At 44.2% G+C, this 27,158-nt stretch overlaps 1 protein-coding gene across 1 annotated transcript in view; it reads right to left on the bottom strand.

Annotated features, from left to right (window-relative positions):
* Positions 1-27,158, bottom strand: part of PPP3R1 (protein phosphatase 3 regulatory subunit B, alpha) — a 311,110-nt gene that overhangs the window by 83,674 nt on the left and 200,278 nt on the right. Inside the window, exon 4 of the mRNA XM_069234278.1 lies at positions 14,213-14,272. Within this exon, the coding sequence (XP_069090379.1) occupies positions 14,213-14,272 (60 nt within the window). The remainder of the gene's footprint in view (positions 1-14,212; positions 14,273-27,158) is intronic.

The following is a 27,158-nucleotide window of genomic DNA, read 5'->3' on the forward strand; positions in this document are numbered from 1 at the left end:
TACGTTGTGGAATTGTGCTGCTCTAGCCACCACTTGAGAGTATGCTGAGCTGTCTTCTGGTGGTGAGGGCTTTGTTGGATATGCCTCCGGACTGTTGTCCGACACTGGGGCGTCATATAAGTCCCAAGCGTCTTGATCCTGGTCACCTTGGCTCATGGTGGTGTGAGCCAGGGAATGTGACGGAGTTTGCGCTGGTGAGACGTTAATTACAGGTGGAGGAGAGGGTGGCGGAGTCACCTTTTTCACCATTTTTGTTTGTGGCGCCTGGTCTGTTTGAAACTCCAGTCTCCTTTTTCTCCTAATAGGGGGAAGGGTGCTTATTCTTCCCGTTCCCTGCTGTATGAAAATACGTTTTTGCGTATGGTCCACTTCGGCGGATTGCAGCTCTTCCTCAAACCTATGCTTTCGCATCTGAGAGGACAGTGATTGTTCCTCTGTATAAGAGCCTGGACCTGGGTCGGTTACGGGTTGTTTCGGCACCAAAACCCTGCCTGTATCTCTTTTCGGCTCCGAGGTGGCTTTTTTCTTTTTTGGCGTCGAAACCTCTCGGCGTCGATCTTAGTCGGTGCCGCTGTCTCGGCGTCGAGCCGCTTCTACACCGCTATCTCGGTGTCGTTGCTTTTCTCCAGCACTTTCTCGATCCCGAGAAGGCTGCGTGCCGGTGTCTCGACCGGAGTCGGACGATCTCGGCACTGTTTTGGCCTTTTTCGGTGCCGATGGTCGGTCACCGAATTTAAGGGTGGAGCCATGGCCTGGTGGCAGTGGCGTCCCCTGGGCCTTGTCACTTTTCTTCTGTGTTGTTTTCGACGTCTTACTCACGGTTCTTTGATCGTCGAATTCCTCGGAGTCCGATTCGTGGATCGAAAAGGTTTCTTCTTCCTCTTGTTCCTCGAACTCTCGGTGCGCTGTCGGCGTGGACGCCATCTGAAGTCTCCTGGCTCGACGGTCACGCAGTGTCTTTCGGGACCGGAACGCACGACAGGCCTCGCAAGTCTCTTCACTGTGCTCAGGCGACAGGCACAGGTTACAGACCAAATGTTGGTCTGTATACGGGTATTTGTTGTGGCATTTGGGACAAAAACGGAACGGGGTCCGTTCCATCGACGTTGTTCGACACGCGGTCGGGCCGACCAGGCCCCGACGGGGGATCGAAAACTACCCCGAAGGGCACCGGAGCGCGTCGATCTTCGATGCGGTGTTGACTCTAACTACGCCGATCCCGAACGCAACAATACCGACGAAAATCTTCCGATATTAACTAACTTTCCGTTCCGAAACTCGGAGCGACAGGAACACGTCCGAACCCGATGGCGGAAAGAAAACAATCGAAGATGGAGTCGACGCCCATGCACAATGGAGACAGAAGGAGGAGTCACTCGGTCCCGTGACTCGAAAGACTTCTTCGAAGAAAAACAACTTGTAACACTCCGACCCAACACCAGATGGCGAGCTATGCAGAACATGTGTATCTACAGCGACAGATGCCATCGAACAATAGGGTTTTAGGACCTCATCCACCAGTTCAACTGTTGATCGTTCAGGATGGTATGAACATGTATCAGAAAAAAGAAAGTAAGAAAGCCAATCCAAGGGAGGAAAGCTAATATAGTCAAGAAGAGCCACAAATAGTTCCATGGGAAAATAAAGTAATTTGTTTTAAGCCAATTTATCAGCTTACAGGTTTTTGGCAGTTCAGAGGCAGATGAGTCAGAAAGGTGTCAGTAATGTCAGCAAAGTATCCAGAAGCAGTTTGTGCAAAAACTGGCGCCGTATTTAAAGGAGGATGACTGGTATAAGTCTCCCGCGGTGGTTCACAATAAATTACGCCATTCGTTTGGTAGAGGTCGAGTCAAATCGATCAGCAATTTCTGTATTGCCTGTTGCAATAGGTGTTAGTGGAACTAATGCAAGATTATTTTCCACCCTCCCCAAGCTTGGAGAGGTGTCAGAGTTGCTGCTTAAAACTTGAAGAGGGACATCTTGAACAGTAATGAGAGGGATTCGGAAACTACAGGTTGTTCCTCTTGGTCTGCTGTGCAGGATCGGCCACAAGGTGTAACTTAACATTGTCAATGAAGACAAAGCAGTTTTCTTTGGAGCCAGGCTGCGGTGGTAGAATAACAGTTCTGGTACTGTGTATTCCTAGGACTGGAACCGGTGTACGATAGGAAAGACCAAACTCCTTTTTGACGTAGTAGATCCCCAATCTTTGGAATACAGCTGGCAGATGTTATTGGTACATCCTTAATTCCTAAGGAGGCAGCACTGGCAGAAGCGTTGTCGTCACGGAACTGTTGTAATTCCTGCAAAACAGTGACCCGTTCATTTATGTCAAAGGGTGTTTCTGTTGCTTCCGTGCCAGGACCATCAAGATCTGGAATATACATTGGCATTCTGAACAGGCACTCGTATGAAGTACGGCCCCCCTCCCCCCAGGGACCTTCTAGGCAGATTATCAGGGATGTGGAATTCCTATCGCCCGACGCCCGGGACATCTTGTTTGGGGTCAAGGGCAACAAGTTTTTATGTTTACTTTGTCCTTGGGACAAGTAGGCCCAACCCTCTGCAGCACAAACCCTTTGGCTGCCTGTTTACAGAGAGTGGAACTCTCTACAGTTGAGGTAATGTGTTTCCAAAAGATAATGCTGTTCGAACTTGTATTTATGGTTCATTATTTGAAAACCTTCATTATTAGGGTGAGTGCTGTAAATAAATGTTTTAAGGTCACACTTCACTACTGACGTTGGTTCCAGTACAAATAAAAAAAACGTGTATACACATGTTTGAAAAGTTTAGGCTATGAGGCTAAGTATAATGCTCCCAGAATGCTCTCTGATTAGATGCAAATGAGGTGTCATTTAGTAAAATGTTTTGATGCATGCTAGTATTTCCCAAAAATATTTCTAATGGAAAATCAGTGTAACCATTTTCAACACGATTATGGGAAGCATGAAAATAAACAAACACTGACAAAGCCAACTGATCTGACATATTTTTATAAGTCTTTTAGTTTCATCAATGCGTGTCTTGTTTTGACATGGCTTTTGTAACACTTTATTGTTGTGGGAGCTACCAGGCCCTCAACATTGAAACAAACACTGGCAAAAAAAAAAATAACATTTTTGAACTCTAAAAGCACACGTTGCCACCAGTGGCATAACAAAGGCCCCGCAGCCGCCCTCCAGGGGGCCCATTCAGCACAGCACCTGCCCTGAGTGAGTCTGGAGAGGGGGCTCCTCCATGTTCTTTGCAAAGGGGCACCCTCCAGTTTCGTTACGTCACTGATTGCCACTGTAGTTCCTGACACTGAACACAACTACTTTGTGTGCCAATATGCTCCTTGCGGAAGAGAAGAATGCGATCACTCACAGTAAAGCCAGCCGAAAGAGAGAGAAATAGAAGTTTAATAAAAACAAAATGTCTTTAACACCAGACCTAATTAGGGACCAAGACCCACATGTAGGTAGCTTTTTGCATGTCGCAAACAGCGACTTTCGCTGTTTGCGACGTGCAAAAAGCACATTGCGATGCACAAACCCAGTTTTGCAATTCGGTAACCTGGTTACCGAATCGCAAAACGGGTTTGCGACTCGCAATTAGGAAGGGGTGCTCCCTTCCTAATTTCGACTCGCAGTGCAATGTAGGATTGTTTTGCGAACGCGGGCGCAAACCAATCGCAGTTTTAGTTTGCACCCATTTCAAATGGGTGCTAACACTTTCACAAAAGGGAAGGGGTGCCCCCTGGAACCCCTTCCCCATTGTGAATGTCACTGTAAACATTTTTTCAGAGCAGGCAGTGGCCCGCAGGACCACTGCCTGCTCTGAAAAAATTAAACGAAAACGTTTAATTTTTCGTTTTTGTAATGCATCTCGTTTTCCTTTCAGGAAAACGGGCTGCATTAAAAAAAAAAAAAAAACTGCTTTATTGAAAAGCAGTCACAGACATGGTGGTCTGCTGTCTCCAACAGGCCACTATCCCTGTGAGGCCCCATTCGCAAGGGGGTCGCAAATTGCGACCCACCTCATGATTACTCATGAGGTGTGCATTTGCGAAGCCCTTGCGAATCACAGATTGTGTCAGGGACACCATCCTACATTCGGATTTGCGACTCGCAATATGCGGGTCGCAAATCTGAACCTACCTACATGTGGCCCCAAATTCTTAAAGAAAGTCACAAAAGTGCACCCATGGTATACAGGGAGTGCAGAATTATTAGGCAAATGAGTATTTTGACCACATCATCCTCTTCATGCATGTTGTCTTACTCCAAGCTGTATAGGCTCGAAAGCCTACTACCAATTAAGCATATTAGGTGATGTGCATCTCTGTAATGAGAAGGGGTGTGGTCTAATGACATCAACACCCTATATCAGGTGTGCATAATTATTAGGCAACTTCCTTTCCTTTGGCAAAATGGGTCAAAAGAAGGACTTGACAGGCTCAGAAAAGTCAAAAATAGAGAGATATCTTGCAGAGGGATGCAGCACTCTTAAAATTGCAAAGCTTCTGAAGCGTGATCATCGAACAATCAAGCGTTTCATTCAAAATAGTCAACAGGGTCGCAAGAAGCGTGTGGAAAAACCAAGGCGCAAAATAACTGCCCATGAACTGAGAAAAGTCAAGCGTGCAGCTGCCACGATGCCACTTGCCACCAGTTTCGCCATATTTCAGAGCTGCAACATCACTGGAGTGCCCAAAAGCACAAGGTGTGCAATACTCAGAGACATGGCCAAGGTAAGAAAGGCTGAAAGACGACCACCACTGAACAAGACACACAAGCTGAAACGTCAAGACTGGGCCAAGAAATATCTCAAGACTGATTTTTCTAAGGTTTTATGGACTGTTGAAATGAGAGTGAGTCTTGATGGGCCAGATGGATGGGCCCGTGGCTGGATTGGTAAAGGGCAGAGAGCTCCAGTCCGACTCAGACGCCAGCAAGGTGGAGGTGGAGTACTGGTTTGGGCTGGTATCATCAAAGATGAGCTTGTGGGGCCTTTTCGGGTTGAGGATGGAGTCAAGCTCAACTCCCAGTCCTACTGCCAGTTCCTGGAAGACACCTTCTTCAAGCAGTGGTACAGGAAGAAGTCTGCATCCTTCAAGAAAAACATGATTTTCATGCAGGACAATGCTCCATCACACGCGTCCAAGTACTCCACAGCGTGGCTGGCAAGAAAGGGTATAAAAGAAGGAAATCTAATGACATGGCCTCCTTGTTCACCTGATCTGAACCCCATTGAGAACCTGTGGTCCATCATCAAATGTGAGATTTACAAGGAGGGAAAACAGTACACCTCTCTGAACAGTGTCTGGGAGGCTGTGGTTGCTGCTGCACGCAATGTTGATGGTGAACAGATCAAAACACTGACCGAATCCATGGATGGCAGGCTTTTGAGTGTCCTTGCAAAGAAAGGTGGCTATATTGGTCACTGATTTGTTTTTGTTTTGTTTTTGAATGTCAGAAATGTATATTTGTGAATGTTGAGATGTTATATTGGTTTCACTGGTAATAATAAATAATTGAAATGGGTATATATTTGTTTTTTGTTAAGTTGCCTAATAATTATGCACAGTAATAGTCACCTGCACACACAGATATCCCCCTAACATAGCTAAAACTAAAAACAAACTAAAAACTACTTCCAAAAATATTCAGCTTTGATATTTATGAGTTTTTTGGGTTCATTGAGAACATGGTTGTTGTTCAATAATAAAATTAATCCTCAAAAATACAACTTGCCTAATAATTCTGCACTCCCTGTATGTCGTACCCCTATAAAATATTTGTGAACTGTATTTTAGCATGGGTAAATACGCATGTGTAGATTTGCTCATGTGAAAATCTATTGAGCATTCGCAAGTTCATTTTCCCTCCAGCCACTTTCTTCCCAACCCTGGAAGAAGTTCTAATTCTGCCATTGTCAGGAGTAAATGTCCAACCTTTCTTATTATGGGAAAATATTAGAGAGAAGCTGGTGAAGATCTTTAAAACATGCAGGTTAGGAGGTTTGCAGACTCAAAGGCATTCCAGCCCTGGAACTATTGCTTACTGCTTCCTCCAGCCCCAGTATGCAGATCTGTACAAAGGTGGAAAAAATAAGGAAATTGCTACAGTAGGGATTGAAACTGCAAGTATTCAAGCCCTACTATGGTAGTAGCCCTGGCATAATCAAAGAGGCTATTATCAGAGCTCTTACATAATGAGATTGCTGCCATAATTTGGCGCCACACTACATGGCACCAAAGGGACAAGTAGATCTTTTTACAGGACAAGTAGATTTGAGAAGCAACCTGTCCCGTGGCAAGTAGATATTTTAATAAATTCCACACCCCTGGATTATTAAGTGCTCTATGGACTCCATACAGGTGATTAAGCCAACTATGACCCGTGCCTAATACTCTGGCTGTTAAAGATTGCTTAAAATCTCGGTTTCGTCACTCACAACACTATTTCCCATGGGCTGAAATGGAGACAAATAATGGAGTTGGAACCCCTAACGAAGCCACGGCGTCCCTGAATGCCCTTGAGACGAAAGCAGGGCCTAGGTCTGAGTGGTAAGCCGCAACTGCATATGGGCCGATGAAGCCTTGCAAATCTTTAATAACAGTCTGAGCATCAGCTGAGCGTTGTGGCCACACCCATAGAAATCTGAAGCAGGAGTCAACAGCGACTAAGATGTATTTATATGCACTGTGTGGTGTCAGAGGCCACAATGGTCCAAGTACACACATTGTAATGGTTTGTTAGAAATTGGGAGGGGTGTCTGCGATGGACGTTTGACGGTGGACCCCTTAATTTGTTGGCAGATATCACAATAAAGTACATACTGCTTGGTCAGTTTATAAAAACCTGGCCACCAACAACGAGCCTGCAATGATGATATTGTAGCCGCCACACCAGCATGGGCAGCGGCAACTCCCTCGGGTGCTGCTATGATCAACTCTGATCTTACGTCTTTATTGGGAATTACTCGAACTCCCACGCCTGTTTATTTTTACTTCTGCATCAAGGAAACCTCTCATCCGGTAGGACTATTTAATGGGATATCCTTTTGGTAAAGGTGTGCCGTCAGCCGAGGCTTGCACGGCAGTCAGTATTTCATCATCCGGTTTTGTTCTAGAATGAGTTACTGCAGCAACAGAACCCGTAGCTACTGCTGATTTGGCTGCTTCATCAACCTATGTATTTCCAGCAACGTGTATTCCAACACGCTGGTGTCCAAGTTTAGGTACAACATGGACCTTTGGTAGCATTTCCTTTAGATCTGCTACTTTCCCCAACAGAAGTCTATGTTGATGGTGTTACCTTTGCAATCTCTGAACCCATTCTGGCACCAGTAAAGCAGATATTCATTGAAGGACTGGACACAATAGTACAAATCCCAGACAATCAGCATTAGCTGGTCAGAATCCGTGTGTTCCAGTGCTATCACCTGAGCCTTTAGCTCTGCTAGTTGTGCAGTACAGTACCCTAGGGGTTTGCGTATAGGTATGTTGTGGATAGAATTTACTACCCTCCATATAGCCACTTATGACTGCGCAAGCAGCAGAGTATTGATGCTTAGTGCCTAATGCAGGTTGTGCTGATCCATTGGTGTACATGACTCTTTGATAGTGTTCAATAGGCAATGTATTTGCCGGAACTGGGTATTCTAGTTCATATTGCAATGAGAATTTTCTCAGTAGGAGCAAAACATTGTTCTGCTGTTGAATACAAATGTGATTTGTATGCAATTGGGACTGTCTCACCCTGATTGAATGTTACAAGGTGAAACCAATGTCACCAGCAATTACTCCGATGACCAGATTTCTTTTATTGTCCCGTGTGTGTAAATGTTGTGCTGCAAGCTTGTGTTGATTGCAGTGCTCTGAGAATGCGTGCGTTCGACTGTCCAAAATTAACTGGAACAGTCCGGACGTAACAAGTCATATAAGGGTTTGAGATTGCATAATCTTGAATGTATGTTCTGCCAAAATTTAGAAATCCTATAGGGATTGGAGTTTTTTTTAATGGTATTTGGAGGTTGTAACTGTGTGCACTTTTCTAAGAACTGTGGTGCTAGGCTCTTTCCTTCATCCCTGAAACAGGACACTAAGGAAGGATATTTTTGTTTTGTTTTTTAAGTTGAATTTATAGCCGAATTCGGCAAATCCTACAACAATGCGGGCTACCCATATTAAATGATGCAGTAAATCATCATTCGTAAGGTAGATGTCATCTACATAGGACAATGCTTCAGGGTCAATGTTGTGTAATACTGAAGTCGTGCAATATTGAAGTTGCACAAGCCGCAAACAGTCCTGGACTGTTCTTATACCCCTGTGGTAAACAACAGAATTTATTCTGGGAGCCTGGTGCGCTAAAACTTTAAGTCTCTACTCTCAGGCGCTATATTTTGGCAGAATAAACTATTGGAAATATCCAATGTTGTTTTGTATTTTTTGCATATCCAATGTGGTTTTGTATTTTTTTGTACACTATGTTGTTCATAAGTGCTGTGCTATGAGAGTTTTGTATAGCATATGTGCATGTATGACTGTTTAAGTGTCTATAATCGAAGACTATTCTACATGAATGGTCCGGTTTAGCTACAGGAAATAGGGGATTATTCTTGGTGAGACACAGGGTTCAATTACGCCCTGGTACTCTCTTTGTGTGAGGATCTCCCTCACAGGTGCTTTAGCATCATGTTATATTGGGTACTGGGGTTGAGGTTGATTTTTAATCCGAATGACATGATAGGTGGAATCTTTATCCCACCCTACGTGGCTGCGGTATAACGCGGGTGCCTGCGCCAAAGCCCAATCATTGGCGTATGATTCTGCAAGCTCTTTGGGAACAAGGAGTGACAAAGAAGGTTTGATGACCTCTTCCCCATACGGGCAAGTACGGACAAAATCAGGTGGCCATCCTTTTCGGCCAGTAAATTATCATAAAGGTTAACAACGCGGTCCCAAAAGATTGCGTCAATTGTGTGTTCAATGTCTCCTTCTGACCATATCGTTGTTTTGTACACCCTGTCGGGACTGGAGACATGCATGTCTGCAGTTTCAACTTGTAAGAAGTCATCAGTTGCTTTCACCTACAGATGCTCTTGAAGATTAAGGTGAACTACTGTGACCTCGGCTGCGCTGTCTAACAGAGCTAGTGCCCACGTCTTGTTCTTCAATAGAGCCCTCTTCTTGAGTGGCATGACGAATTGCAACTGCAGACACTTTTTTTTCTTTTCAAATTGGGATTTTTGTTGGGGAAGTTTCTCTTCTTTTTTTAACAGAAACTTCTGTTGAGCGTTGGGATTCCTCTCTCGGTTTCAGGTACTCAGTTCTTTGCTCTGACTGCCCACCTCTCTCACTGAGTTTTTCCGGTGAGTCCTGAAAGGAACGAGATTGGCGTGTATCAGTATATTGATATCTGTCAGGCATTTTTATATTATCTCTATTTTGGAGACTATATCTATTCTGAGGGGGTCTCTGAGTGTGGATATTCTCCACTTTCTTTTTTAGGTGTCTGTTGTTTTTTAACCCAGTGTTTTGGGTTTTTTTTTGAGAACCCTCAGCTGCTGCTTGGTAGAATCTTTATTAGATTTACCCTGAAACCTTAGTTTTGTGGGTCTGGCCCCCAGACTATCTCGACCAATACTAGAGTAGGTCTCCACGTTAATCTCTGGCAGTTCATGCTGTGGAGGAACGTACCGGAGCCGCATACGCACTCTGCTAGGTCAAATGCTTCCCCTTTAAGGATACTTAATGTAATTGAAGATACATTAAATTGCCCATGAGTTGCATCTCCAAGTCTAGGGCCGGGGCAGCCCCGTATTCATCTTGAATTTGTTTTAACACTTCCAGTAGATTGGCAAGTGTTGGTGTACCGTGTGTGGTAGTATAGAGCGTGGCAAATACCATGCCCCAAGTATTGCAGTCATCTACTGTGAGAACCATCCCAAATGCCAAGCACATATTCTATGCTTATCCTGAGGTCCCGTATGGGGAAATACTGCTTCCAGTGCATTTATTTTTTGAGCTAACCAAAACGGAATCTCTTCCTGTTTGTCGGGTACTTTACCCAAGATAGAATGTAGAGACGCAGGATTAATGCCTGGCATTGCTGCATGTTGTTGCACCGGGGCAGCACATACTGGGTTTGTATTTAATGTTTGCATTACAAACTGTACCAATAGTTTGTATACTGGTGTAAGCTCAGCGTATAAGTGGCCGACTTCAGCTACTGTCAAGGTTGCTGGATCAGGATGTAGTGTGTATGTGGCCAATAAAGGCCAGGTAGTACCATCATTACTTAGAGGACCTAACTTAACGTGAAGGACTGTATGTGGTAGGGCGCAATCAAACCAATTATTATAGTCTTGATAAGATATAGGTACCTCTAAATATGCATATGCTCTATGTTGTGCGGGTATGTTTGCAGGTGTGTAGTGGTGAAATGTATGTGTGTTTTCATTAACTGCTGGAAATGTGACCCAAGAATAGACATTTTCTGTTCTATAGGCTGGATGAGCCCCAACTACAAATGTAACTGGACCCCTCTGGGCCGTACGGCCATGTGTCATTAAATGTGTGATAAGGGGTGGTCGCATATTGACCACAATTGCTACTCGTTGTGGGTTCGCCATGGTGAATGGTAAATCTTCTTCAGAGTTAAGCACACCAAATGGGGATTATCCTTTTAGAGTTCAAGCTTAAACAACCTACAGTGTTAGTTAGGTACTCCCTACTTAGCTGTGAGGAAAAATCCTCAATACCACAGATGACTCCCTATATAGTACTGAGGTGCCTGACCAAACATTGGCGTGCCATGTCATGTAGGTTCTCATTATCCTAATGGGACTACTGGATTCGGGCGGTAGAATCACCTGTACTACAGGGGACTGAGACTGATTCCACACCATGTGACACCTGTCGGCCTAATCCAGGTTTGTTCCAGCTAACTAGCAGTGCCTCATCTCCCACCAAGAGCAGGGATGATTGGGGCAACCGGGCGCATGACATAAATGACTCCTCATGGGAATCGTGGTCACTCAGCCCTCATCCGATCCTCTCAGTTACATTAGTCTCACTTATGCAAGGACAATCAGAGGCAGGGTAAAGATCAATAAGGTTTTACTGAAGTAACCGCATCTTAGATAATAAAGCATGAATTGCAATAACTAGGACGATGAAGCACAATAGGATTACAATTGTGACAAGGAGAGTAAAACACAAGATTAACGCTACAATGCTGTCACTAAGATTTTTAAGGATAGTTCCTACCTAGGCTATGTTAGAGCACAGCATGTTAAGATCTAATTCCGCCCTTCAGGTTTACCCTGGGGAGACATCATCCCCCATACCTGAGCAAGAGGCCTCTAGTCTACATAAGCAGCTGCAGCCAAGCAATCAGCATACAGTCGTGGCCATCTGGCTGGAATCTCCCTCTAACGTACATGGGTCAAAATAGTGTTTTTATAATAAAACAGCTGATGTTCCAAGAAAGGATCCCCACATAAGAGTGTGTATGTTTCTGGGAACATTGGAGACAAAGCCTACCACTTTTACCGGCAACCTATCTTATTGCAGCCTTGAGCAAAGCACAAAGTGAAAGAAATGTCTTGTTTAAGAACATAGTGCTGACCTAGGCGAAGAACAGCTAGATAGAGAAAATAAAACAAGTCCGCAAATGCGGCTACTGTTAAAATAAAATAACAAAGCTAAAATTAAAACATACCTAGGTTAAAGAGCACAGCGGCAGGCCTATTTTGCTAAAATAACGTGTATTAAACTATAGCTAAAATGCCACAACAGACCCCCACCAAAACGTTCACAACAATATGCTCTTTCTGTCTACATCATCTCTGGGTCCCCACACTAGGTTAGTGGGGATCACAAAATAATAACCCCTCCCACCATTGTGCCTTTTTAAGCTCTCTCATGGCTGGAATATTTACAGCTGGGAGCAGTTTGCGTTTTAAGGGCCTTGTTTGTAATGTCATTGCAGTAGGCCTGTTAGCTCAGGAAATACGTAAGATGTTATGCCCTCTAGGGGCTAAATATATAACCATATATTTAGCCCCTAGAGGGCATAACACATTAGTTTCTGCCATTTTCTTTTCATGTGGTTATGCCTTCTAGGGACTAACTATATGGCTGCATGACCATGTTTCTTACAAATGATGTTTTCATTGTGGTATCCTTTTGGGGCGGTTCTAATCATTACAGTCAAAATATCTACATAGTACAATATGTGAGGCACGGAAACTCGCCCCATAATGCTTTGCAGGTCATCACTTTTACAAAACATTTTTGCTCATAACTGAGCCTGTGGTGGTCCTAGGACAATAGGACTACCTTCAAAACATTCACCATGGTGTGCTCTTTCTGTCTACAATATCTCTATGTTCCCACACTAGGTTAGTGGAGACCCCAAAATAATAACCCCCTCTCATCCCCTCCACCTCAAACTTTTAAGTGTCTTTTTAAGTTCTTTCATGGCTGGACCTTTTGTTTTGTCGCTGACAGTAATTTTGTTTTAAGGGTTGTGTTAGTTACATCGTTGCAGTAGGCCTGCCAGCCCTAAAAATGTGTAATGCGCTATGCCCTCTAGGAGCTAAATATATGGTTACAATGCATTACTTTCTGACATTTTCTTTTCATGTGGTTATGCCCTCTAGGTTCCAACTTTATGGTTATATGACCATGTTTCTTATAAATGCTATTTTCATTGTGGTATCCTCTAGGGGTGTTCCGAGCATTACAGTCTAATTCCAAATGTTTATTTCTGATAAATGTTTTTTAATAGGTTCACATAATAATTGTATATGTTTCTATTAATCTCTCCTTTTTGCAATTATGACCATGATTACCTTGTTTCACTATGACTGTTTGAACACTCTTGATATGTTTGGCTGACCTTTCTAGTTTATTGCTCTTGTTACTCCTCCATGGCTGTTTTGTGTCTTTTTTGGGGGGTGGAATTGTGTTAGCCAGCCAGCAACTCTGATGGTGGGTTTGTGAAAGTGGTATTCAGTTGGAATTAGCATGGCAGATTTAAATTAGCATGCAAAATGGAACAATTTCATTTTTGGCGGTAGATAGATGAAGAATGTAAATGGAAGTGTTTTAGTTATATGCCTGGCCACTGGACCTATGTGGAAGGAAAAGACCAAATTATGAGGCAGGGTTGACCAATTGATGTGGCAAGAAAAGTCCACTTATGAATTTAAAACGTCTCTAGCTCTAACGCAATAAAATGTGAGACCTATTCCATTACAATTTTTATTTTTATTTTTAAACCAAAAAATGATCCACTGAGGGGCAGAAGCACAACCAGCTACAAACATTAACATGAGATATACAGCACATCATTGCTCTCACTCAAATTTCAAGGGTCAGGACTATGCATGACCAACAAGGCATTAATGCAGAAAACATAGACTAAGAGTACAGATTATGGAAACTCTTATGTAAAATGTCTGCCGGTACTGACACTAGATTTAGGCATCACATTCGTGAGTGAGTGAGTAAGAGAACCAAAGGGCTCCCAGGGTTCCCTATCTTGGTGGTAATCACGGATTTCAACCTACAAACTGGATGGACAGTGTTTGTATTGCAATTGTAGATTCTCCCAGCCGCCCTACTCTGTAGTATGCTTCCTTGGTGTTTGTAGACAGATCGCTAAAGTTCATCTAAATGCCTGTGCATTCGGCCAGTGTTTGCTTCAGTGCGCTAAGTGACGCAATGCATAAATGTTTCAAAACCAAAATCCAAATCTGCTTTTTCACTGATGGGCAATACTGGGCTTGGCAGCTTTAAGACTTCGTGTTTTCCAGTATGTTTCCTTTGTTATCCATGAACTCCTAATGACTATGTGGACAGGCATGTAATAGTAGATTGTGCTTAAGCACTTACAATACAAGCTGCTATCCAGTTAACTTTGAAAGTTGTGGAAAACACAAGAAAGCTGTATACTTGGCTTTGACAGGAGGCGTGAACTACAGTGGGGGAGGTGAATGTTCAAACAACTTAAAAATTCAGCAACCACAGTCGCATAACAGCTTTGTGCACTTGGCAAAGGACGCTCTGCAAATTTCAAGGCACGTCAGGAAAACTTTTGGCAGTGATATTTTGAGTCATGTCTATAATTTACTAATCCAACATGTATGTTTTAATTTGATACATTTGAAAAAGCCATGAAAGTTATTAATCAGAAATATTTATACTTACATCGCAATTTCTGCTCTTTATCTCCTTTGACACTGAACTGAGATACTCCCTCTATGAATTCTAGAGTTGGAAGAAAAATATTATTAAGACACCTATTGTAGAAAATAAAAATGTAGAATCCACAAAGCTATTTCACTTTAAATGAAAATGCAATCAAATATGGGTTTTTCAGTGTAAATATGAATGCTTTCTGGAAGATTCCTCACATTTTGTTTTCCCCAAGTAACTGGACACAGTAACGTTTCAACAATTGGTCCCATGAGATGACCTGTGGTGTGAAAGAACTCTGCTTTGTGCAATTACTTACACACGTGGGACAAAGCCAGTGCTATTAAGAGGCGCTACCACTATGCACTGTTAGTTTACAAAAATATATTTCCATGCTATCAGACACAAAACATCAGAAACAGATTGAACTTTACAGTGTGCAGAATCTAATGAGAAACCTTAGTAACTCATATAAGAACACTCCACAGAATGGGGAGGAGGGTGTGCAGTAAGAAATCTGCTGCAGTTGACTGATAATTCTAACAGCAGTTTCCATACCTCTTGAACAGATACCAAACACTGTAATTCCCAAAAAGTGGCAGGTCTGTGGAATGGACTTCACACAAGGAAATCTTACAGAACTGAGTAACCCTACAGTGGACCAGAGTCCAAGAAGTAATGCTGGTGAAGTTGTTGATTAACACGTGAAGTCACCTGGAAGATGTCCAGCGCAGCAAATCCATATCGAAGGCTGTGGAGATGGACTTAACTTTGACAGAACAAGCTCAGAAGCCTTCAAGAGGTTCCTTTTTGGCTAAGGCACAACACATTTTTATTCACAGAGCAATCTAGATAAGGAGATAAGGTCACGTTCTAGAATGCCCTTCTCTTCATGCCAGATTAGGATCCATCCAGTGCAGTCTCTCATCCTTCTTAGAGGAATGTGACCGGTGAAAACAAGGGTGTGATAGGCTGTACTACATAGAAAGGAGATGTCACATTTAGAAGAAATGATGCCAGAGCACGAAACACCAGCTTGGGTAGTACCACTGTGGCTGCACTGGCCAAGCCTGCATGTCAGTGAGATGGCATGTCGAAGTAATCAAAGTAAAGTTTTTATGGTCAAGAGCCCCAAAGAACAAGTGCGCATAGGTTCGAAAGGTAGGCAGATAAGTCCCCAATTTTGACACCACCGTAACGTAACAAAAGGTGCAGGATAAAACATGTAAGCCATTGCCTGGCCTGCAGCAGCGTGGAGTCAATGACCTATTTTTTTAGTCAAGCGTTTCATCGTGGGTACCCCAATATCTAGAGTATAGGGTTTCTGCTTGTCTATAATTGACTGCCAACTGTTCCCACTAGTCCTGGATTTTTCCTCATGTCCATGTTTAGTAGTGGTACATCACCCCATCCTGAGCACATCTGGGGAATGAATTTGTGTCATCTAGTTTAAGTAGAATGGCAGGGGTTATATATGTATGGTGAACAAAGCTGAAATGTCTGATGTTGAATCTACTGTTAATGGATGCGGTTTGTGTCGTGCCATAGCTTGCAGTGGGACCTGCAAACTGTAGTCAGATTCCTGGTTATGTTCGGTATGCAATGCAGGCTTGTTGGTATCTGCCCATATTTCCTGATCGAGGCATGTTATTAAGTCTGCACACTTGTCCGTCTGTGTAACCAGTGTTAGTGTAACTGAGGCCCGCAGTTCAGCATTATGGGAGCCTCAAATCTTGTGGGCCATCTGGTGAAAAGCCCTATGAAGGATAAATTATCCACCTGAAAGAGGTTCTGCACCTGGCCCCATGTGAAAATACATCTCTCATCATTCAAGTTGCCCATGGTACAGCAACCAGTACCATGGGCAACTTGTAGTAGGATTTTAACCCACTTCCAACTTCTGATGCTCAAATCTTTATCCGAACATTAGAACACAGTAAGGTTCCCACTCGAGTTTGGCTAGTCGATGGAAAACCCAAGGGGAGATAACCAGTGCAAGGTCATATGCAGGTGGCTTGCAAACCAGGCAAACAGATATGGTAAAGAGGCAGTGCTCCATGGGAGGGACAAACATAAGGTTGAGAAGCTTGAACACAAATGAGAAGCAGGCAAATGAGAGTGACAAAGAAAGCAAACCAAAGGTGAGCAGTGGCTGGCTCAAAGCAACTCTGTCTTCATTGCAAGCCGCAATATGCCTTGATCCCCCCCCCCACCCCCCCACCCCCAAAAAAAACATTTCTGTATCCAGTCTGGCACCTTGGAGAATTCAAGACGAACAATTACTCATCTTCAGTAATGCTCTTTCTGGTGGATACTCTTATGTAACAGATTTTACCACCACTTTTACCATCCCCAGGCACTAGACTGAATCCAGAATTCTTCAGCAATGCTGTATGCTTTTGGGTGAAGCTGTAGGATGACAACTGTCCAAGTGATCAGCTCAAGATTTTCCAGATCCAGATGCCTGGGGAATATTCGAAGGCTAGAAACGTGAGGTTAGAAGTCTCTATCCAAAATTGATGTTAGCCAGAGGCTAGGAAGGGAGCTATTTCGATAAAGACTGATTCCATTAATGATTTGACTAATTGATCTCCATCTCGTATATTGCCTTGTACTTACATGCATTGTATTTTTACTTTTTATCATCAGTTTTATTTCTGCAATAACCCTCATTCATATAATCTGCACTAAAACCAGGCTTTAATATTTAATAAAGCATTTGAAACTATAGAGTGTGGATTTCTAGTGTGTCTCTGTGTAAGGGAAGGTTTTTTTTACAACTCACTAACTAATGAATATACAACTCACTAACTATTAACTACAACTCTGGAGTCAATCACAGGAATGATAGTTAGCAGATACCCATCATCTCCAAGTAAGATGTGGGAGGTGTATTGGTGACCACTAGCCTATACTTCCTGCTTTAGATGATAGAAGCAGTAGGTTTATATCTGTGCCTACAGAGGGCTGTAAAAGTTGAACTGACCCGAATTTATAAGGAGACTTGTACTCCATGTTCATGACTTATGAGGCTGTCTGTAACACTAAATTATAAAAGTAGGCAGATAACCCTTTAAGTATTTGGGCATGGATGATAGCAGTGTCGTGAATACAATATAGGGGCAAAATGCACAAGATGTCATTTGCAAACTAGAGAGATGGTGAGGGTCTGGCTCATCTTCCCCATGTCTTTCAAGGGCAGGATAACATTACGCAAAATGACAGTGGTACTCTTATTGTTTCATATTGCACAGAGCATGCCTATGCAGATGCCTTACTTGACATATAAAACGAGAGATATGATACTATTGATGGCATAGTGGAATTATAAAACTACACAAAGATTGGCTTCTTTCAAATTGCTTTGGGAGGGTGTTGGCATGGCGATGCCTGGCCAAAAACAAGATTAGGTGAGTCAGCTAGAATATGTAATACCTTGAGTGACTTAACTAGAGAACCAGCTCACAGTCTTGCTGATGTAGTTGCACCCTTGTCATTACTCTTTTTGTTGCTATGGGCGATCCCTCCCGAGAGGCATGTGCCACAGCATGTGGCAATTATCACAATTTGGCGAAGGGCAGCCTGCATAAAAGATCAATCATATATTTATCACTTGTGACTAGAATTCTGGGACAGGTTAATGATTGCAGAATCCCTAAATGGCTAACGCGAGAGAGGGCCACTGGTGACCCTGCACGACGTGCACAGAAGATTGATTTTAAAGTTTCAGGGTCTAGTGCAATAAAATGTCCATCAGATAAATAAATTTTTTAACGTACAGATGCAAGATATCGTAAGTCTTTGTGTGACTTTCCTGAAGAACCAGATCCACATTTCACCAATATGCGGATGTCAACATCAGACATAGAAAGTAGACTGGTGACAATTATATGAGGGGTGTACACCAAGCAGCAATAATGCAATGACACATTTAAGACATGGATGGGATGTAGACCTAGCTACATTAACACAAAGGGAATGGAGTAAAGTATTACCTATATGTGAATGTGTCTCGCAAGACAAAGTCAAACTAGAAATGTGCGAATAAGGTCTGTATCACACTAGAGCTACTACACAAGCTGAACCTGTTGTTGGAAAATGGTTGTCCTTATATGCCAACACAAAATGGGCATTTTTTGGCACATATGGTGGGGGCGCTCAGGGGTTCAGAAACTTTGAAGAGAATTGGTAAAAACACAGATCCATATAACCGATAGAAAAGGGGCTTTAACATAAAGGATAGTTTTTTTTTTTAGGGCTGGCACAACAAGGGCTTAAAGGCAAACTGAATGTTAGGTTTACTGAGCTGAGATTGTTCGCAGAGAGACATAGCTAAGTCACGGAAAGCTGCTGTAGGGCAGAGTGTGAAACAATGGAGACACTCTTCATACAAACAGGTGATCACTAAATTGGATAGGAGAACAACTGTATCGACTGGAAGAGGTGGTCCAAATATCAGTTTGAATATCATGTTAGGCCGTCCTTCTGACAGATTACCTTCATCAGGCTAACACATTCAAATCTGAAGCAAATAGGGAAGTTCAACCACAACGGAAATTGGAAAATGGGTAGATGACAGCGTAAATCAAAAAAATGAAACGAACTGTCAACCCCTTTGTTGCCCCATTCAACTTATAACTTTGAACATATGCTAAAGGTTTTGCAAGCCATTTTGTATCTGTTATTGAGGGTGCGAGTAATTTTTTAAAATTATTTTTATAGACTTTTTAAAACTTTATAAGCGGGAGCAGCATACAGAAGAAAAAAAAAACATTTCCACTTCTGAACCAAACATCTACCCAACAAACAAAATGGAAAAAAAAGGAGTTAACAGTACACAAAAAAAAAAAAAAAAAAAAACAGGTTAGACCTGACATGCGACCCCCTCATTGATAATCTTCAAACTCTTCTGATGCTTAAGTCAGCGACAGGTGGCCATCCATCTCTTCTCCCTATCCCCTTAACTTTCTGCCATTCCGTCTCATTACATGCAAGCTAGGAGCCCCCCCCCTCATTATTATTTGCCATTCTACGAGAGGATCCCAAGTCATCTTTCCATTCCAACTGATTTTTTACCTCTCTTTTCATGGAAGGCCATTTCCAAATTATAAATCTAAATAAACCGAGACAGCCAAAGGTGAAAGGTTGGAGCCCCAACTCTCTACCCAGAGAAGTTGCAATAAATACCAATTGTTGAGCGTAAAAATAAACAACAACAAAAAAATACAGAGACTATTTCTGTGCTTCCTGTCTGAGTTTAGGGAATGTTTGGGTTTACAGCTATAGACTGAAGCTCAAGACCATTTCTTGGTTTGTACATGATATACAACTGAGTTTTCTCTGACCTGGCATTCATATAAAGTGAGCTTAGCTCTGTGCTTCTGTAAAATATGGCCATTTAAAATAGGCCAGACGTTTGTTAGATTAGCCTGGCAGAATTCTGTTTCCTATGCCCATCTTTTTGACAGTAGCATTTTATTTTGCTCCTCATGACAGGCTTTGCGATTTTCTCAGACAAAGGCTTATGTACCTTTACCATTTGATCAGAGTTTCCAGATATAAGAGACCAAGGTGACCTTTTGCCTTTCTTTTCTGATCATCTCCAATACTTTACTGTTCACTTTTGTCACAGAATAATTCCATAGGCTCAATCTAGATAAGGCCTTTGGTTTCTGTAATATGTTACAAAAAGTATTTTCAATGTTTTGTCTTAGATACAAACAGTTTAGGATGATTCCATCCAATGTTCTATAAGACCACCTGTCTCTAAATCACACATCTGCTTCATTGATGGGTATCAGCACTTGTACATAATCTATCAAAATTGCCTCAATGACTGCTCTGCAATATTTTCTTTACGGAAGCCTAGTCTGGTAAATATAGGCAGAGAGCATTTCCAAAATTTGGGGATGTTGTGCTCCTCAAAATTACAGCGTATGCAAAAGTGTGGTATAATGCGTGACAAGTGAGATGTATCTATTTCCCTCATCCAGAGAGCACCAGAGGTTCAATAAAAGCCATAGGAGTGTGCTCTAGTTTTGTCTCCCTTAGCTTTTGGCACACTTGTTGCTCCAAAGTCTGCACACCGGGCAGTTTTTGCAATACATGTCAAACATCAGCATAGAAACCTGGCCATTAAAATTAGGGATGGCATTGCAGTACTTGCAGTCACAGGAGCTTTGCATCGACAATTGTGCACAGATCTTTCTATCTCTATTTATACTGGGATTCTCTTGCTATTTATTCTTTATAATAAAAAATGATTATTTGGTGGGTGGTGTTACAAAAGTGATGAGTCCTACATCTGAGCAGACATCAGTCACATTCTTTCTGGGTAACAATACTGAAACATTGATGCTCTCTTATTATTGCCAATTTTTTCCAGTTGTCATTGTATCATTCTCTGATGGATCTTCACGGGCCAGATGTCATTTTGGGCCAGTGGCCCTCTGCTAGTTATTCGGCTAAACCAGCATTTGGAATGCTAGTGGAGCAATCAGTGAAGAAAATGAAGGTGTAAATACAGGGAGTGCAGAATTATTAGGCAAATGAGTATTTTGACCACATCATCCTCTTTATGCATGTTGTCTTACTCCAAGCTGTATAGGCTCGAAAGCCTACTACCAATTAAGCATATTAGGTGATGTGTGTAAGGAAATGCCTCCTTGGCATGGTTGCCCCCTGACTTTTTGCCTTTGCTGATGCTATGTTTACAATTGAAAATGTGCTGAGGCCTGCTAACCAGGCCCCAGCACCAGTGTTCTTTCCCTAACCTGTACTTTTGTATCCACAATTGGCAGACCCTGGCATCCAGATAAGTCCCTTGTAACTGGTACTTCTGGTACCAAGGGCCCTGATGCCAAGGAAGGTCTCTAAGGGCTGCAGCATGTCTTATGCCACCCTGGAGACCTCTCACTCAGCACAGACACACTGCTTGCCAGCTTGTGTGTGCTAGTGAGGACAAAACGAGTAAGTCGACATGGCACTCCCCTCAGGGTGCCATGCCAGCCTCTCACTGCCTATGCAGTATAGGTAAGACACCCCTCTAGCAGGCCTTACAGCCCTAAGGCAGGGTGCACTATACCATAGGTGAGGGTACCAGTGCATGAGCATGGTACCCCTACAGTGTCTAAACAAAACCTTAGACATTGTAAGTGCAGGGTAGCCATAAGAGTATATGGTCTGGGAGTCTGTCAAACACGAACTCCACAGCACCATAATGGCTACACTGAAAACTGGGAAGTTTGGTATCAAACTTCTCAGCACAATAAATGCACACTGATGCCAGTGTACATTTTATTGCAAACTACACCCCAGAGGGCACCTTAGAGGTGCCCCCTGAAACTTAACCGACTGTCTGTGTAGGCTGACTAGTTCCAGCAGCCTGCCACACTAGAGACATGTTGCTGGCCCCATGGGGAGAGTGCCTTTGTCACTCTGAGGCCAGTAACAAAGCCTGCACTGGGTGGAGATGCTAACACCTCCCCCAGGCAGGAGCTGTAACACCTGGCGGTGAGCCTCAAAGGCTCACCCCTTTGTCACAGCCCAGCAGGGCACTCCAGCTTAGTGGAGTTGCCCGCCCCCTCCGGCCACGGCCCCCACTTTTGGCGGCAAGGCTGGAGGGAACAAAGAAAGCAACAAGGAGGAGTCCCTGGCCAGTCAGGACAGCCCCTAAGGTGTCCTGAGCTGAAGTGACTCTAACTTTTAGAAATCCTCCATCTTGCAGATGGAGGATTCCCCCAATAGGGTTAGGATTGTGACCCCCTCCCCTTGGGAGGAGGCACAAAGAGGGTGTACCCACCCTCAGGGCTAGTAGTCATTGGCTACTAACCCCCCAGACCTAAACACGCCCTTAAATTTAGTATTTAAGGGCTACCCTGAACCCTAGAAAATTAGATTCCTGCAACTACAAGAAGAAGGACTGCCTAGCTGAAAACCCCTGCAGCGGAAGACCAGAAGACGACAACTGCCTTGGCTCCAGAAACTCACCGGCCTGTCTCCTGCCTTCCAAAGATCCTGCTCCAGCGACGCCTTCCAAAGGGACCAGCGACCTCGACATCCTCTGAGGACTGCCCCTGCTTCGAAAAGACAAGAAACTCCCGAGGACAGCGGACCTGCTCCAAGAAAGGCTGCAACTTTGTTTCCAGCAGCCTTGAAAGAACCCTGCAAGCTCCCCGCAATAAGCGTGAGACTTGCAACACTGCACCCGGCGACCCCGACTCGGCTGGTGGAGACCCAACACCTCAGGAGGGACCCCAGGACTACTCTGATACTGTGAGTACCAAAACCTGTCCCCCCTGAGCCCCCACAGCGCCGCCTGCAGAGGGAATCCCGAGGCTTCCCCTGACCGCGACTCTTTGAATCCAAAGTCCCGACGCCTGGGAGAGACCCTGCACCCGCAGCCCCCAGGACCTGAAGGACCGGACTTTCACTGGAGACGTGACCCCCAGGAGTCCCTCTCCCTTGCCCAAGTGGAGGTTTCCCCGAGGAATCCCCCCCTTGCCTGCCTGCAGCGCTGAAGAGATCCCGAGATCTCTCATAGACTAACATTGCGAACCCGACGCCTGTTTCTACACTGCACCCGGCCGCCCCCGCGCTGCTGAGGGTGAAATTTCTGTGTGGACTTGTGTCCCCCCCCGGTGCCCTACAAAACCCCCCTGGTCTGCCCTCCGAAGACGCGGGTACTTACCTGCAAGCAGACCGGAACCGGGGCACCCCCTTCTCTCCATTCTAGCCTATGTGTTTTGGGCACCACTTTGAACTCTGCACCCGACCGGCCCTGAGCTGCTGGTGTGGTGACTTTGGGGTTGCTCTGAACCCCCAACGGTGGGCTACCTTGGACCAAGAACTGAACCCTGTAAGTGTCCTACTTACCTGGTAAAACTAACCAAAACTTACCTCCCCTAGGAACTGTGAAAATTGCACTAAGTGTCCACTTTTAAAACAGCTATTTGTCAATAACTTGAAAAGTATACATGCAATTTTTATGATTTAAAGTTCCTAAAGTACTTACCTGCAATACCTTTCAAATGAGATATTACATGTAGAATTTGAACCTGTGGTTCTTAAAATAAACTAAGAAAAGATATTTTTCTATACAAAAACCTATTGGCTGGATTTGTCTCTGAGTGTGTGTACCTCATTTATTGTCTATGTGTATGTACAACAAATGCTTAACACTACTCCTTGGATAAGCCTACTGCTCGACCACACTACCACAAAATAGAGCATTAGTATTATCTCTTTTTGCCACTATCTTACCTCTAAGGGGAACCCTTGGACTCTGTGCATGCTATTCCTTACTGTGAAATAGCACATACAGAGCCAACTTCCTACATTGGTGGATCAGCGGTGGGGTACAAGACTTTGCATTTGCTGGACTACTCAGCCAATACCTGATCACACGACAAATTCCAAAATTGTCATTAGAAATTGATTTTTGCAATTTGAAAAGTTTTCTAAATTCTTAAAAGACCTGCTAGGGCCTTGTGTTAGATCCTGTTTAGCATTTCTTTTAGAGTTAAAAGTTTGTAAAAGTTTGAATTAGATTCTAGAACCAGTTGTAGATTCTTAAAAAGTATTCCAACTTTTAGAAGCAAAATGTCTAGCACAGATGTGACTGTGGTGGAACTCGACACCACACCTTACCTCCATCTTAAGATGAGGGAGCTAAGGTCACTCTGTAAACTAAAGAAAATAACAATGGGCCCCAAACCTACCAAAATACAGCTCCAGGAGCTTTTGGCAGAGTTTGAAAAGACCAACCCCTCTGAGGGTGGCAACTCAGAGGAAGAGGATAGTGACTTGGAGGAAAATTCCCCCCTACCAATCCTATCTAGGGAGAACAGGGTCCCTCAAACCCTGACTCCAAAAATAATAGTCAGAGATGCTGGTTCCCTCACAGGAGAGACCAACACCTCTGAAATCACTGAGGATAGCCCCAGTGAAGAGGACATCCAGTTAGCCAGGATGGCCAAAAGATTGGCTTTGGAAAGACAGATCCTAGCCATAGAGAGGGAAAGACAAGAGATGGGCCTAGGACCCATCAATGGTGGCAGCAACATAAATAGGGTCAGAGATTCTCCTGACATGTTGAAAATCCCTAAAGGGATTGTAACTAAATATGAAGATGGTGATGACATCACCAAATGGTTCACAGCTTTTGAGAGGGCTTGTGTAACCAGAAAAGTGAACAGATCTCACTGGGGTGCTCTCCTTTGGGAAATGTTCACAGGAAAGTGTAGGGATAGACTCCTCACACTCTCTGGACAAGATGCAGAATCTTATGACCTCATGAAGGGTACCCTGATTGAGGGCTTTGGATTCTCCACTGAGGAGTATAGGATTAGATTCAGGGGGGCTCAAAAATCCTCGAGCCAGACCTGGGTTGACTTTGTAGACTACTCAGTGAAAACACTAGATGGTTGGATTCAAGGCAGTGGTGTAAGTAATTATGATGGGCTGTACAATTTATTTGTGAAAGAACACCTGTTAAGTAATTGTTTCAATGATAAACTGCATCAGCATCTGGTAGACCTAGGACCAATTTCTCCCCAAGAATTGGGAAAGAAGGCGGACCATTGGGTCAAGACAAGGGTGTCCAAGACTTCAACAGGGGGTGACCAAAAGAAAGGGGTCACAAAGACTCCCCAGGGGAAGGGTGATGAGACAACCAAAACTAAAAATAGTAAAGAGTCTTCTACAGGCCCCCAAAAACCTGCACAGGAGGGTGGGCCCAGAGCCTCTTCACAAAACAATGGGTACAAGGGTAAAAACTTTGATCCCAAAAAGGCCTGGTGTCATAGCTGTAAACAGCATGGACACCAAACTGGAGACAAGGCCTGTCCCAAGAAAGGTTCCACTCCAAACTCCCATCCAGGTAACACTGGTATGGCTAGTCTCCAAGTGGGATCAACAGTGTGCCCAGAGCAAATCAGGGTCCACACTGAAGCTACTCTAGTTTCTGAGGGTGGGGTGGATTTAGCCACACTAGCTGTCTGGCCGCCTAACATGCAAAAATACAGACAGCAACTCTTAATTAATGGGACTAGAATAGAGGGCCTGAGGGATACAGGTGCCAGTGTCACCATGGTGACAGAGAAACTGGTTTCCCCTGGCCAATACCTGACTGGAAAAACTTACACAGTCACCAACGCTGACAATCAGAGAAAAGTACATCCCATGGCAATGGTTACTTTAGAATGGGGAGGGGTCAATGGCCTGAAACAGGTGGTGGTCTCCTCAAATATCCCAGTGGACTGTCTGCTTGGAAATGACCTGGAGTCCTCAGCATGGGCTGAGGTAGAACTAAAAACCCATGCAGCAATGCTGGGTATCCCTGAACTGGTGTGTGTGAAAACAAGAGCACAATGCAAGGCACAGGGTGAACAAGTAGAGCTGGAGTCTGGAAGAATGGCCCAGCCTACCAAGAGAACAGGAAAGTCAGTTGGGAAACCAACTGCAACACAGCAAAAGAAAGGGAACCTCTCTTCTCAGGAAGAAGTTCTGCCCTCTGAGGGAACTGAGCCTTTGGAGCTTGAACCTTACCAGGTTGAGCTCTTAGGCCCAGGGGGACCCTCAAGGGAGGAGCTGTGTAAGGGACAAGAAACCTGTCACTCTCTTGAAGGCCTTAGGCAGCAAGCTGCTGAAGAGTCCAAAGGCAAGAAAAATGGAACACATAGGGTCTATTGGGAAGATGGACTCCTGTACACTGAGGCCAGAGACCCCAAACCTGGTGCCACTAGGAGAGTGGTAGTGCCTCAGCTGTTCAGGAAGTTCATCCTAACATTGGCCCATGACATTCCCCTTGCTGGACATTTGGGACAAACCAAGACGTGGGAGAGGTTAGTCAACCACTTCTACTGGCCCAATATGTCCAACATGGTTAAGGAGTTTTGCCTCTCCTGCCCCACCTGTCAAGCCAGTGGTAAGACAGGTGGGCATCCAAAGGCCCCCCTCATTCCACTTCCAGTGGTGGGGGTTCCCTTTGAAAGAGTGGGTGTGGACATAGTTGGTCCACTAGAACCTCCCACAGCCTCAGGAAATATGTATATCCTGGTAGTAGTGGATCATGCTACCAGGTATCCTGAAGCTATTCCCCTTAGGTCGACTACTGCCCCTGCAGTAGCCAAGGCCCTCATTGGTATCTTTACCAGAGTGGGTTTCCCTAAGGAGGTGGTGTCTGACAGAGGTACCAACTTCATGTCAGCATACCTAAAGCACATGTGGAATGAGTGTGGAGTGACTTATAAATTCACTACACCATACCATCCACAAACTAATGGCTTGGTTGAGAGATTCAACAAGACATTAAAAGGCATGATCATGGGGCTCCCAGAAAAACTCAAAAGGAGATGGGATGTCCTCTTGCCATGTCTGCTTTTCGCTTACAGAGAGGTGCCACAGAAGGGAGTAGGATTCTCACCCTTTGAACTTCTGTTTGGTCATCCTGTAAGGGGACCACTTGCCCTTGTTAAAGAAGGCTGGGAGAGACCTCTCCATGAGCCTAAACAGGACATAGTGGACTATGTACTTGGCCTTCGCTCTAGAATGGCAGAGTACATGGAAAAGGCAACCAAAAACCTTGAGGCCAGCCAACAGCTCCAGAAGTTTTGGTATGACCAAAAGGCTGCACTGGTTGAGTTCCAACCAGGGCAGAAAGTCTGGGTTCTGGAGCCTGTGGCTCCCAGGGCACTCCAGGACAAATGGAGTGGCCCTTACCCAGTGCTAGAAAGGAAGAGTCAGGTCACCTACCTGGTGGACCTGGGCACAAGCAGGAGCCCCAAGAGGGTGATCCATGTGAACCGCCTTAAGCTCTTCCATGACAGGGCTGATGTGAATCTGTTGATGGTAACAGATGAGGATCAGGAGGCAGAGAGTGAACCTCTCCCTGATCTTCTGTCATCAGACCCAAAAGATGGCACAGTAGATGGAGTGATCTACTCAGACACCCTCTCTG

Source organism: Pleurodeles waltl, chromosome 5, assembly GCF_031143425.1.
Source record: "Pleurodeles waltl isolate 20211129_DDA chromosome 5, aPleWal1.hap1.20221129, whole genome shotgun sequence".
Lineage (NCBI taxonomy): Eukaryota > Metazoa > Chordata > Amphibia > Caudata > Salamandridae > Pleurodeles > Pleurodeles waltl.